This window comes from Salarias fasciatus, chromosome 15 (assembly GCF_902148845.1).
Source record: "Salarias fasciatus chromosome 15, fSalaFa1.1, whole genome shotgun sequence".
NCBI classification, from domain to species: domain Eukaryota; kingdom Metazoa; phylum Chordata; class Actinopteri; order Blenniiformes; family Blenniidae; genus Salarias; species Salarias fasciatus.
Window position 1 is genome coordinate 13296825 of NC_043759.1, and position 14143 is coordinate 13310967.

General features: G+C 41.5%; 1 protein-coding gene across 20 annotated transcripts in view; it reads right to left on the reverse strand.

The window, feature by feature from the left end:
* Positions 1 to 14143, reverse strand: part of ptprk (protein tyrosine phosphatase receptor type K) — a 114179-nt gene that overhangs the window by 58815 nt on the left and 41221 nt on the right. For all 20 annotated transcript variants that reach the window (XM_030109720.1, XM_030109734.1, XM_030109733.1 and 17 more), the window contains 4 exons: positions 8841 to 8963; positions 2492 to 2652; positions 2326 to 2377; positions 2190 to 2248 (listed from right to left, as the gene is read on the reverse strand). In XM_030109720.1, coding sequence (XP_029965580.1) covers positions 2190 to 2248; positions 2326 to 2377; positions 2492 to 2652; positions 8841 to 8963 — 395 coding nt within the window. The remainder of the gene's footprint in view (positions 1 to 2189; positions 2249 to 2325; positions 2378 to 2491; positions 2653 to 8840; positions 8964 to 14143) is intronic.

Sequence of the window (14143 nt, forward strand, 5' to 3'; positions counted from 1 at the left end):
TTGATGGCTCGTGTTTACAAGTTCGCACACAGGCAAAGCCACTCCGAAACGCTGAAGGCTACGGACTGACATATCATCACTCCAGAGAAGGGCTGGGCGATAGCATACATCCTCTTATCGTCCAATTGCATATATCACCCTGATGCATGCGTGTATGGGTGCTGAATCAAAAATGTTTAAAGCTGCAGAGAGGAGACTTCTTATCGCCTCATGTTATAGTCGGAATCCTAATAAATGCAAATTGTGTTTAGGCACTGGCATACAGCACATATTTATCTGAAGCCAAAAGCTTCCGGTAATACATGTTCAAATGGTGGGAAACAGCAGGGGGAGGTTGAGATAATGACGGGGAGAAAAATCTCAGCACAGCCAGAAAGGCAGCAATTATTCTATTAATGATTCTTTCAATAAAATATTTAATCAATGAAGTACAAACTAGCCATTAAAAATCATATATCAACTCAAGAAATTGTTACTACATGTCCTGTACCTCCATTATAAACACATACATATGTATATATTATATACACATACAATACTTGTTAACTGAACATACACTATTTGAAAAACACAAGCATTGTAATATCATGGTTGACTATATGGAGAATGAGTTATCATTTAATTAATTGTGATGTTATCACTTTTCAACCATTTCTTGTTCTAATCTGGCTGATGAGGTTGTGCTTCTTGTATTTGTCAATCTGAACCTGGACTTTAGTTGAAATATTATTATTTCTTTAAAGAAACTAACGTTAAGAACAATACTACTAGTTCCTGCTTTTAAGGTGAGGTGTTTTTATGTGTAGACATTTGTTGTTTGTGGGTGTCTGTGAAAGTACATGCTCCCTAAATGAGAATGTCTTCCCTGTGGGGACGAAAAGCATTACATCCATTTCAGACTGTTTTTATTCAGTTCCTGGTCTCGATGGCTGGAGCCAATCACAGCTGACCATGGGTAAAAGCAGTTGTCCATCAAAGGAAGATTAGAGGCATTAATTAATTAATCTCAAACATGTTTGTTTGTTTTTTTGTTTTTTTTTTTTCTGACAGTGGGATAAAACCTGAGTACCTGTGGAAAATCCACACACAGTAAGAACATGTTAACTCAACACAGAAAGGCCCTGCTGATCTTGAACGGGGAATGCTTTTGATGTGAGGTGAAAGCACCAACCTCTACACTTACTTTGTGGTCTCAAACGCATCAAAGCAGTTGTAGTAAACACATGCTTTAGGGTTAGAGTGATGAAGGGATGGATTTAGGATTTTGCAAGAAGGGTTCAACTCAGTTTAAATTAAATGTATGAAAGTTAATGCAACGTCTCCAGAAGGCAGATGTTTGTGTTGCAGTCTGGCAAAACCAGTCTCATTACAACTCAAGCTGAAGTGCTAACGCAGAAACATGTTGGAACATGAAAAACATAGCTTCGTAACCTCAAATATAATAGCCTGCTTCACAGCCTGAAAAAAAAAAAAAAGAACCTCTGTAAGCCTCTGCAAACCAGGATGATTACGTTCAATTAAAACATGTTGACACACGAGTTCCCTGCTGGTGATCTCCTCCCATAGCCACCGAGTAGCACTGGGCTCCAGATGGGCCATTTGGAGGATGCTTTCACACCCTGCCATACAGTAGTATTATGTGTTCCCAAGGCTACGTGTGTTAACATGATCAGTGTGTGCATATATGCCTGCGAGAACGTTCGGAGACAAGATATCCGGGAACATGGACGCATCTGTCAACACCAGCCAGCGCGCACACGTATGCACGCATGCACACGCACACACAGAAATCACACTGAGTGACACAAATTAGGAAAACACGGAGCAGAAACAAACACAGAGTATAATGCAGCCTGCTACAATAGAGCTGCAATCAAGTCTGCACATGTAGATCTTAAATGTTTAGGTTAGATCAGATAGGTGTTGAACGCACTCCCAAAAATGTGTATTTTTTGGTGCATTTCTTTGTCTTTGTCCATTATCTTATCGCCTCGTGTGTGTGTGTGTGTTCGTGTGTGTGTGTGTGTTCATGCATGTTATTCAGCTGCATCAATGGGCAACAGTGTAGTAGGTTTTCTATCACCTCTCAACACCTGAAGCTCCAGTGTGTGTTCAGATCACCACAACTGAGAAACACAAAATTATACACACAGTAGAACAATTCTTCTGGTTGCTACTTAGGGACCAACCTGATATTCATTGGGCCAAAAGGTGGAGACGGCGAGTTCGGCTTTCAACCAGTCTTTACCTGAAAAACATTAGAGTTAGAACATGCAAGAAAGCAAATCTACAGCTAATGTAAATAAGCAAGAGTGGACTGTTTACCAGTGTAGGATGTCACGTTCCATATGGGGTTGGCCAAAGGACCCTTGTTTACCTAAATAATACAAAAAGAACATTTTATAAAATGCACAACAGCAAGTGTTTGAAGCAGTGATTCAAAGCCTTTGAAGACATGTCCAGGCTGTGCGGTTGGTGGGCTGCTCAGTACCTTCACCAGGACGTTGAGGGTCCCGGGGCTGGAGCCGTCAGGGCTGGTGAGGAGATAGTTGAAGTCGATGCAGTGAGTGTCGTTCTCCTTCATGACGGGCAGCTGAAACCTGGCCTTCTCTCCAACGTCGTACTGAGAGACATCAACGTACATGTAGGAACCTAGACACGGGAAAACAGACAACACTTTAGTTTTAAAAGCAATCTGGACTCATAGGAGTTAAAACCAAAGTAGATCATAGTGATCTGAATTGCTCATAAAACTTTATTAAAGACCCAGGAGTCTTTTGGTTTGCAGCTGTTTGCACTTGTACACCACATACCGACTGAAAGCTTGAACGGACTAGCACCGCTGCCCTCTGAGGGGGTAGTTAGCGTGGAGACGCTGGGAGTATTACGATTGGACTTGCCAAAAAGTGGGCTGCATGCCCAAAGCTTGTGTTACATGTACCTACAGGAGCAAACCAAGAGCTCCTGTGTATCTTAAAGAGTGAAAAAAGCTCTGAGCTGATGCAGGATTATGTAGCTCTTTGTTTTCCAGTCACCTAATAGCACTCCCTTACAGTATTTGCATCCTTGGCTGCAGTGCACACCTCATTTGCACACCTAAACGTTCAACATATAAGTTTAAATACTCTACTGGCATCCAATATAAACTAATAGAGGCGAACAACTTCAATCCTTTCACTTTACCTGCCAATCTTTTGCAGCCTCTCTCTCATGCAAATATACCTTAAAGCACTGAATTCTCTCAGAATTTCCAATAAAGAGCCTTATTTCCCTCCCTTTATGTCTGCACACTTCACTCCCTTCTGTTTACCGCTCCTTTCTTTCCTTTTGGGCTTACAGTACACATATTGGCCCCTCCAAGACACATAAAGTAAACCCTTGCTCCGATGACTGCCGCATTTGTTTCTCCCCGTGCGATTGTAGGGCTCCTTCTGAGCTGGCCAACAGCGTATAAACACAGGGAAAAAGAATTGAGGAGAACCTTCAAACTGAGTAGTTGTTGGCAAAATGATGTAATATTGATGCCAGTCGCTGTGTTTGGCTCAGACTCCTTAGCTGCACTTGTCAAAAAACTTCAAATGCGTGCAATATTTAATTTCTTGCAGCGAGTCAGACGTCTGAAAGGCGAGTTGTGTTTCTGTTTCTTCAGTTATGCTTCTTTTCTGTCTGTGCTCACAAACTATTTACATTTGTAAAGTTAACACATGAAAAATTAGACAAATCAAATGTTCTGATTCAGCCTGGAGGAGCATTTTATAACGCTAAGAAATGTTTTTTTTTTTTTTTTGGAAAGTCCAACGCATATAAGAAATCGGTCAGTATATAAATACTGTTCACATTGTGTTACATCAATTGTATCTTCTGTTGGTGTCAATATAACCCACAATCGTTCAGTTCAGAGGGAATCGTATTTGATGGAGAAGTTTCCACTAAGAAAATCTCGAGAAAACCCTGGTTGATAAAGCCACAAATATCTCTGAGGTACTTCCTAAATTTTGCTGTCACTATTGCGCACTCCACCTCGTACTGACAGGCGCTGACTGAGAAATGGAGCTCGACATGATACATAATCTCTGTGTACTGACAGGACAGTCAGTCTGCGCGTCCAGATGTTCTCGTAATCAGCTCAGACCTCAACCAGATGTTGTGGCACTGAAAATATGATGAAATGTGATCCGCTCCTGCTTGGCGTTTAATCCCACAATCTCACACAATAGCTCGTCCCAAATTGAGAGAAACTAGCTCGTGTTACCGTTTAATTCTGCTTGAAGTGTCCTCTTTAAAATGCAAAAAGGTCTTAATTAACTGATTAGTCAATCTCGCTCTTTGATTAGTCGTTCATGAAGCTGAAGAGCTTGTTAACACATTAGTGGCTCTAACCTCTTAAATCTGAAGATTTTGTGCTTTCGCCTTCTTTATATCAAGTAAACTGAACACAATTACTGTTGACTGAATAAGAAAGAAATTAGACACGCAAGATGCATGGTAGCCTATTGAAGCTTTGCAATATGCATTGTGTTTGTAATTTTTTCACATCTTGCAGATTTACAGCGGATTTAGTGAAATAAAGAGATATAAAAAAGTGAAGGGATGGACGGTATAATGCAGAACACAACTGTACAGGGTACGATAAAAAATAAACAAAGTTTAGATTTTTTTTAATTAAAAACCTCTAAAACTCTGCATACAAAGTACTGAGCAGTGACAATAACTAGTTAATTGTATTTGCGCATTATATCATACACAATATGCCATATACAAAAGCCTGAGAGACAATGGCGATAATCTCTTATTGTTCAGCTAATCTACTGTGAGAAAACACGTTTCTCGGCACAACGGACGAGAACACAACAGGCTTTCAACTGGTGCACGCTTTCATGTGTCTGCGTGGACACACACACACACACACACACACACACACACAGTTTCACTTTCCCAATTATGATTGAAGCTCTTCATTTTTCTTGATCTGGGTTCACTTCCTCTCATTACCCCCCCTGCCTACTTCAACACATAGCCACACAGAACCACCTCTGCCATGGAGGTATTAGAATAATCCCACTTCCTGGTTCTGAATGTCACCAACCAATATCCAAATTGACTACATCCAAAATGGACTTCAGCCAATCAGACTGAGAACATGAGGCCAGCAGCAGGTTCCCTCCCTCTTCTCTCTGCATTATTATTCCGACTCTGTCCAGAATGAGACCATGATGGACGCTGCTCCTGTTTCTTCCATCTTTCTGGCGCTGATACAAAGACTGTGACATGAGAAAAGTGCCTTTAAGATGGCTGCCAAGATGAAGTGCCAGTTAAAAATACTCCTATCTGTCAGAGACCCAGATATGTCACGACACACACAACATTGCAAAATATAACCTTTAGCACATCAGCTAATCAGAACACCGCCTGCTAAATAATTGCAGCAGCAGATGGATTTTGCTTATTTAAAAACAGCTGCATTTTTACGACATATACCAATGCATTCAACTTGTTTTAACATGCCGTGCTGACTGAAAGAATTTCCTATATTATTTTTAAAATCATTGAAATTGCCTCAAAAACCAGCCATCCGTTACAGAACAATAACAACACTTAATCTGGGGGCAAAAATAGCGATGGGAAATATGAGTAATAAAAGACTGGCACTACAGGAAACTGATACAGCACCCATGAGCGGACCTTGAGATGCCAAGAACATCTGACACCTGAAATCTGCCAGTTTCTAAAATGGCTGATGTCTTTGAACTGCCAAAGTCTAAAATGGCCGCTAATATAATGACGCCACAGTGTAACGATGAGGCTAAAAATACCGCCGTGACAGCCTTAAGACCCAGATATGTCACATAATGACAACGGCAGCGCCGGTAGACAGAGGACAGTATTCTTCAGCAAAACAATAACAACCTGCTGGTGGAATAACAGCGAACACGGTGGTTTCATTTTTAGCATTTTAAGGTGCCAATCAAATTACACGGGTTGCAAAAAAACAAACAGGCTGGTTGGAGACCCAGACACACGTTGTTTACATGGGAAATCTCTCTAATGACAGGATGAACCTCCTCAGAAGATGCATCAATTAAGTTTAGGATGGATTAATTTAGATTAAATAGATTAAATTAAATGACTGCTTAAAATACTATAAACAACTATCACATAGACACGTTTGTTTAAATCCCATAATTAGCAATTAAGGATGTAAAAAAAAAAAAAAGTAAGTTCTAGTTCTCTGATCAACACTTATTGGTGAATTTTCCCCATTACAATCTTTGAACATAAAATTTTAAATGCATTTTTTTTAATATTATTAAACCTTTATAAATGTAAAAATACATATGTTTAAATACTTGATGGTGTTTATGGCATTTAATGTTTTGGGGTTTTTTTTTTTTCTTGGTTTTTTTTCTGCTTTTGTGTGGTTGGTCTCATAAAATCAAACCAGTGTGCAACAGTAACAGTGTGATTCCAGGATGACCCACTCCACTAACTAAGCCATTTTCCTTATTTTTACAGACAAGTTGGGACTTCATATTTTAAAATGTATTTTCCAATTTGCCACATTTTTAACTCCAACCGCGTCAGCCAGACGTGCTGCCATAAAATTTTAATTTGTGCTGCTTTGGATTGACTTGTTTATCATGTAATGCCAACTAACACAGATATTATTTAAAGTTTTATTTCCCGATGCTGCAGACACAATGCCAGTGAAGTTTTACTGAATGGTCACTTTCAGGCCATGGCATTCTTCAATATTGAGCATTTATTGCCATATCCAGCTGTCAAGAGAGTGGCCCTGTTGCAGTCGACATGCATTTTTCCCTCGACTTGCTTATTAGACAACACACAGTACAACACCACGAGAAAAGCGAGCGACAGAGAGAGAATGGCGTGCCAAATAGGTTTAGTGGCACTGGCTGACAACATTATGAGTCAAAAGTATCTGCTTTAGTCCACTGAGCCACAGAGCTCCAGCCTATGAATGTTCAACTGGCACAATGCACATTGCCAGCATAGCGTCGAGACCCTGCCATGGTGACGGGTGCCAGCGTCAACCCCCAGAGAGATTACATAGAGGAGTTTTATCTCTATTGCGAAAAACTGCCAAAACATCCCTGCACACTCAATACTGCCTTAAGCGCAATTGCTGATTAGCAACTGGGACGAATCAGAGTGGGTTATAAAGGACAAACGTATAATTGATGCCTCTGCAATGAGTCTAAATGATTCTTAAAAAAAAAAGCTCTGAGTCGATGACCTCTTTTCTTTAAGCATTACCTTTGATAAAACAAGAGTCTGAACTCCTCATCAGAGAAATGAATTCACCCCCAAAGGTTGTCAGGATGCCAAATACTCTTCACAATCCTCCCAGAGCAAGGGTAGGTATGTTTCTATTCTCACAGGTCGAAAGTCAAAGCAGTTTACTTCTGCGCCTTCAGGGGACTTCAACTGGCCAGATGGGTGGTTGTGGCTGGTTGAGAAAAGCCCTCCTAATAATAGAAGTTACCAACGTGTCCCTGGGCCAGGCGTTTAAGATACCAACTCAACCCCTCACCCACTTCCCACTGCTCCTTCCAAATAGGAAACCCAGCCAAGTGCACTATCTGTAATCCCCTCCAGCAACCTCATTTTCCAGCCACTGTGCCACTGTTCCACACCCTGCTGGCATTATTAACACATCAAATGTCAGTTCATGCTCCCGTACCTTTAGGCAAGGCTCTGAACTCCCCCTTCAGCAACTAACATCTCCAAACCATTAACCTGCTCTGCCATCCCCGTTCCACCATCCTTCACAGGCGTTAATGCTATGCTAATTCCAGGCATTACCTCTGCACTCTAGGCCCGAGTGTTTGACCTCTTCAAACCGCTCGATCGGCCCTCTCTGCATAGCGACACCACTTGGTATTAATAACAGTAAATTCGAGACTTTGGCTGGGGACCACTGGGCGCCACACGTCGGCGTCGCCGCTTAAATAGATGCGGGGCCACAAGCGGCACACACTGAGTGTGTGTCTGGGTGAAAAGTGTGAAGAGCTGGTGTTAAACTGAGCCTTTCTCTAAATGTCAGCCGGGCTGGGTTGTCATGATGATAAGCACGGTTGATAAATAACAGCATTACAATGTCATGGTAACAAAGTCATAATCCCCTGAAATAGGAAAGGGAAGGTAGGGAAAGAACGGGAAAGGCAATCGGACGTAAAGACAGCAAATGATAGAAAAGGGAAGAACGGGAAATAAGTGTCCGAAAGAATACAAAGCAAAGAATACAAGGAAATTATGGGAAGGACAGGAGGAAAGGGAAGTGAGTCAGAAAGGGGAGAGCATGGAAAGAAGAAAAGGAGAATAAACTGTGAAAAGAGAGAAATGAATTTAAGAGGAATGAGGAAAGGAAAAGAGCAAACAAAAGAAGAGGAAAGGTGAGATGAGAGAAGGACTGGAGAGATGGAGGCACAGTGAAAGGAAACACACATCTTTGGCTTGTATCAGTTTCCTGCCTGTGTTCACTTAAAGTTCATACAGCTGCTCGTCGCTCTCACTCTGTGGTTTTGTTAGCATTTAAACTATGCATAGCTGGTTACTGTTATAACATTTTGGTTTTTAACATTGTAAAGTAGGCAACCTTCCCTGTTCACTGCTGTTGATTAATGACCTCATATTCTGTTAATTAGACCCTCAGCCCCAAGGCAGAAAGATTTAATTTCCCCTTCATCATCATCATGGAGAAAAAAGAAAGGAAAAAAAAAACCCAACTGATTAAAGAGGAGAGGAGAGGGGAAGAGAGAAAGGAAATATGGAGTGGCTCAGAGAGGCTCAAGTTAGAGGCAATGAAGGCGTGTGTTCACCTTGTGGCAGGTCTGGTGAGACATACGGCACTTCCTGGGTGTTTATGTGCGTCCAGTCGAAGTCGTCGTAAGGATCTTGTTGGTAGTCGCATTGAGAGAAGCCCTCATCAAATGTACAACTTCCTGCAAAATAAGCACACAAAAAAGCAGAGTGAGTGGAGTTCATGCAGAAGAAAATCTTTATTGAAATCGCTTGATAATAAACTTTCTTTCCAGTATGTTCCAGAAACTCTGATAATTTCCTCTAAGCTGCTATTCTCTGTGAGTGTGTGTGTGTGTGTGTTTGTCTCAGCTCATTAAAAAACCACCAGAAGCCTGAAATGCGACAGTCATCACTCACAGCCAGTCACAATCACCTCTGACTCAACCAGCAGAGCCTTCAGCTGATCATCTGAGCCCACCGCCGCAGCCTCCGGGCCGCCATGTGCGAGCTGGCTCCCTCTGGCTCCGCCCAACCAGGAAGTCATTCTAATACAGAGCGACGCCACTTGTCCCTGACAGCCAGCTGAGCCGATCATCTTGCAATGATACATGGTTCATATCGGCCGCATCGCTGATAGGAACAGCGGGCTGGTACTACGAGCTATCTGATTCATTCACCTCGCAGCGATGTGGAACTTGTGTTAATAAAACCGCTCCAAGAGATGTGGCCACAATAGCATCTGATTCAAGTCTCTGGCACTTAATGGTCTCAGACAAGTGTCCTTTGTGCCCTTCTGCACATTAACTCAACTAGGTGAGCTGGAAAGGGTTCATATTTGAAGAATGTATTAAAGTATTTATGATTAAAAATGCAAGTCTTGATTATTAGCATTGCGCCACTTCTCGATGCTAATCAAATCAACAAAAAAATAATGGAGTGAGTCCCGTTTTCATTGCCATGGTTTACTTTGACACTGAATATGTGTGTTAGAAAAGTTTAACTTCATCGTCAAAGGTTTTTATGAACTGCATCTGCCACCAAAACATCTTGAAAACACTGGAGTTATCCTAGAGAAAACTAAATTTTGACTTATCCAATTACTAATTTTTGCAATTTTCTTTATGGAAGTATAGATTCACACAGTGAAAATTAAACAGAATTTTTTTTCTTTGTTTCCATTGCACAACTTCTTTTACCTTTACTCAAGAATTTTCTTTGGTGTATTATAGCTGCTGATGGAACTTTAGGTGAAGTTCACCAAGTGCATACACGTTAAAATGTGAACTGTCACGACCTTAATGCCAATTTTGGTGAATGAGCATGTTTCTGAATCTTTTTTTCTTCGTGACTTAAACAGACCACCGATGACATGACTCCCTAGCATAAATGACTCGGGGCAAGGACTTTATTTTAATCTAATACACAAAGCCTTCAAATTCCACTGAAGAATTTTTCATTAAAACACAAGTATTCCAAAAAATATAAGCATTCTAGCTTTACACAACACCAAGCTCAGATGCACACACACACACAAAGAGAGAGAAACAGAAATGCAATACAAGAAAAGCTAAAAGCAGGCCAAAGAAGATCATTCCAGGCACAAAAGCATGAAAATATCATCCAAGAGCCACAAAATTTAACAGTGATCCAATACTACGGAATACTACCACAGCAAAGTCAAAATCCAGATGTTTCAGGAGAAGATCAGGAATTATTTCCCTTTTGTCTGAATATTAATGTGGATAAATCACATTTTTTCTCAATGGCATAACTCATCGTTTTCTATAATGACTATTTCATCCAGTCGGAATAACAAACAACACGCTAATTACTGAAAAAGCTGAAAGAGAGAAACACTGCATGAAGTAATAAACCACCTGTGAGACTTCAGTAAATTTATGAAAGGTGAATGTTGATGCTTTGAATCACCTTTCATCGGTTTCAGTCTTTGTTAAATATTGACTTTATTTTTACAGTACCTACCTGCACACAAAAACATGATAGAAAGGTGGTTGTTCTTGCTTTTGTTTTTAATATCCTCTTGGGACACACGCAAAGAGCCAATGCGTTTAAAGAAACATGAACAACAAAGATCTGAGTGAGAAAGGCACCATTAAGCTCTACCCGCAACCAGCACTGCCAGCAACACGGCTCTCCTATCATTCAGTCAGCGGTGCAGCTTTGCTACCTGTGTCCTGGAGCAAGTGGCGGTGGCTGTGATGGAGAGCAGACCGACAGGCCCTCAGATACCCCACTGATCTGAGCTCCCACTACAGAGGCATACCAAGAGGTGACAGCCGCCGCCGGAGGAGAAACAAGTTAACATCAAACTAAGCGACTGTCTTCGGCTGCCGGCTGTATGGCTGCCTGTGACTCACAGCCTCAGAGAGGCACTGGATCACATTCCTCTCGGCATCTTTCTTCAAACCGGCCTCTCTTCATCCGATTCAGTTCGCTTCCATTCAGTTCAATTAAGTCTTTGTCACAGCTTGTCACCTCTAGTCACAATGCAGAGAACATGCAGCGAGATGCTGAAGGCCTCAAGTGCAGCAACAACAATATGAATTTCACTGTATTATAACCTGAACTGATTTTTTTTTTTTTTTTTTTTTTTTTTACTTAGTAACTCAAATCCTGGTGTTAAAGCGCCGCTTTGTGTTGTTGTGTGTTTACGTAAACCTCCACGACTTCCTGTGTCTCACAGTGTGTGTGTGTCAGTTTACATCTGGTTGTCAGGAACAGTGTGTGTATCACAGGCGTGTCTGTATACATTATTATAATTATTAACTGACCCAGCTGATTTAGAAATATTTCTAGCAGAGAAAGCTCATCTTATATCCCAACCAATATGGTGGGTAAATGTGCCACAGAACACAATGAACACGCATGTGGCTGAACGTATTGTACATGAGGACATGAGAATCGGTGGAGGTTACAGTGACTTGGGCTATTTCTTTAATCAGGACTGGAGACCTCAGCTTTGCCGACATACACAGCAGGAGCGGGGCGAAAAAAGTGATGAAAACAGAGTGAAAGAGGCCGGAGGGGCAGAGAATGTAGAGGTATCCGTGCAGGACTGAAAAGCTAAAGCTGGCCCTCCCAGGCTGCACCGCCTCGCTGCATCAACCGTCCCACTGGCAGATGTGCATCCACTGGACAACAGAGTGGATTATTTAGGAATCAAGGAGGCCGCTCGGCGTATCATGAAGGACGGCTGTGTTGTGTTTGAGTCTGTCTGCTTGACTTCACTGCAGCTTCATTCCTATCAGGACCACAAACACATCAGGATGTGCATGTGGACGGGCTGCACTTCCTGGAATTCTCAGATGTGGGCTGCATGTAGCCCCCCTTACTGAGAGCTGCATGAATGATTTTCGGTTTCCTGTTTTTGTTGTTGCTGTTTGTTTTTGAGTTTTATTCAATGTTCTTCTTTATTTCATGGATGCTGACTTGGGCAGAGCGACCCTGCTTCAATGGACACTGAATCAAGTCTCCTCGGCACATCTGAGTTCTTCTCGCTATAGAATCTGAATTGACTGCAGCTTTAATTAGACATTTAGCCTTGATTTATCTGTTGCAGCACTTGTTGGGCCTTTTTTGTCCTCATTGAAAGCTACGGGCAACATGTAGTCGCTCTATTTATTTTTAAAGCTCTTCAGTCAAACTTGCCCCTGAAAGTTGTATACAGAATACAGCAATATTGAATTTAATCAGTGTGTCATATACAGTATGTGCTTTTACTATGTTCACAAACACAGTCTCGCTCAGCTCTGATACAGTGCTTTGCTACAAAAGGTATTTTACCTTGGCTCTGCAGACTAGAAAAACATGTCCTTGTTTCAAATTCTGCTTTATAGCCTGGTTTAAAAGAAAAGAAAATTCAATAGTAAGAATTCCTCTCTTCTTGTTTGCACACCTCTGATAGATATTCACTTTCAGCTGCTTGCAAACTAACCAAAAAAGCTCCTTGTGCATGTGTGTGTACTGAAAGGGGGGGGGGGGCTCCGCGAAAAACTAAACATGTGAGAAAAAGTCTGCTCGCACACAAGCCTCGCGCTAGCTCGCCCACATTCCCAACACTCTCTTTCCTAAATGTCCTGCCAACTTAAACCAGAACACACATCAACAGACACACATCTGACAGCACATCCTTGTTGCCAGTAATGAGATGAGCAGACCTTCAAATACTCTTTTACCTCAGTCAGGGGGAAAAAAAAAACATCTTCAGACCCAGCAATGCTCAACATACTCAACAACACAAAGCTAAACACAATGTTTTTTTTTAACATAAAGTAAAATGTCATATATAACTGAGATCTGTTGGAGAAACCTTTTTGACGTATGTGCAAACTATTGCTTCCTCGTTCAACAGTTCACCTCCTTTATGTAAATCTAGTCTTAATTTCAGCTTTTTTTTTGTGGAAAGATCTCGCTCCTCCACTACTAAATGCTGCACCACGTTTACAAGCTGGAAGCAGACTGTTTGCCTGCCATTTGTTGCTGAGCAGGTAGGATGTTCCGTGTTTTAAAGCTTTTTTCCACTGCAAACAAGCTGCATCCTGTGGCTAAGAACAAAGCAGTGTGCGCAATGAGAGTGAACCGAAATGAGCCGAGGCACACAGAATCAAAAACAGCCCGACCAAAAATGAGCCCAAACACGCAGCGGAACATTTATTTACGGCTCGATCCCAGCAGTGACCTCTTTCACATTAAAGAATCAGTGCCAGGCTCATTTTAAAAGGCATTTTTGTACTAATATTATGCTCTGCATGTTTTAACTGTATAACTAATCCCTACAACAGTTTCCAAAGTACATGTATATGCATGAGTGTGTGTCCAGATGGGTCATTATTGCCACCCTCTCCTCCATTCACAAGGACACACACAGGGAGAGAGAGGAGGGAGCCGACTGCATGCTAATCACTTTCTAATCAGCCTCTGTGATTGGCTGCCCCGCTAATGAAATAATGGAGACTCATTTGCATAATAAAATAATTAGAAGACTTGATAAAGGCTCAAGGGCAGAGTGGAAACCACACACACTTACACCCACACATACACGGTGTAACGCCGTACAGCCACAGTCTTTTCGAAAAGATTATTGAATGGCATCAGACACAACATCTGCCACCGTCACTCACTATCATTTTGTGGTGATTTGCATTGACCTCAACCTCCGTGAGGTGATTCCAGCAAAACTGCTCAAACCAAAACTGTTCAAAAACATGGTTGCCTATGGAATCGGGTTTTTAACAAAGAAGAGGGCCATTTTTCAATTAATAACTGAGATCAAGATTATAAACTGGGAATGGTAAAAAAAAGTGTAACAATAGGTAGTTTGATTAGCTTCCGCTCCCACCAATGTGATCTACAATCTGCA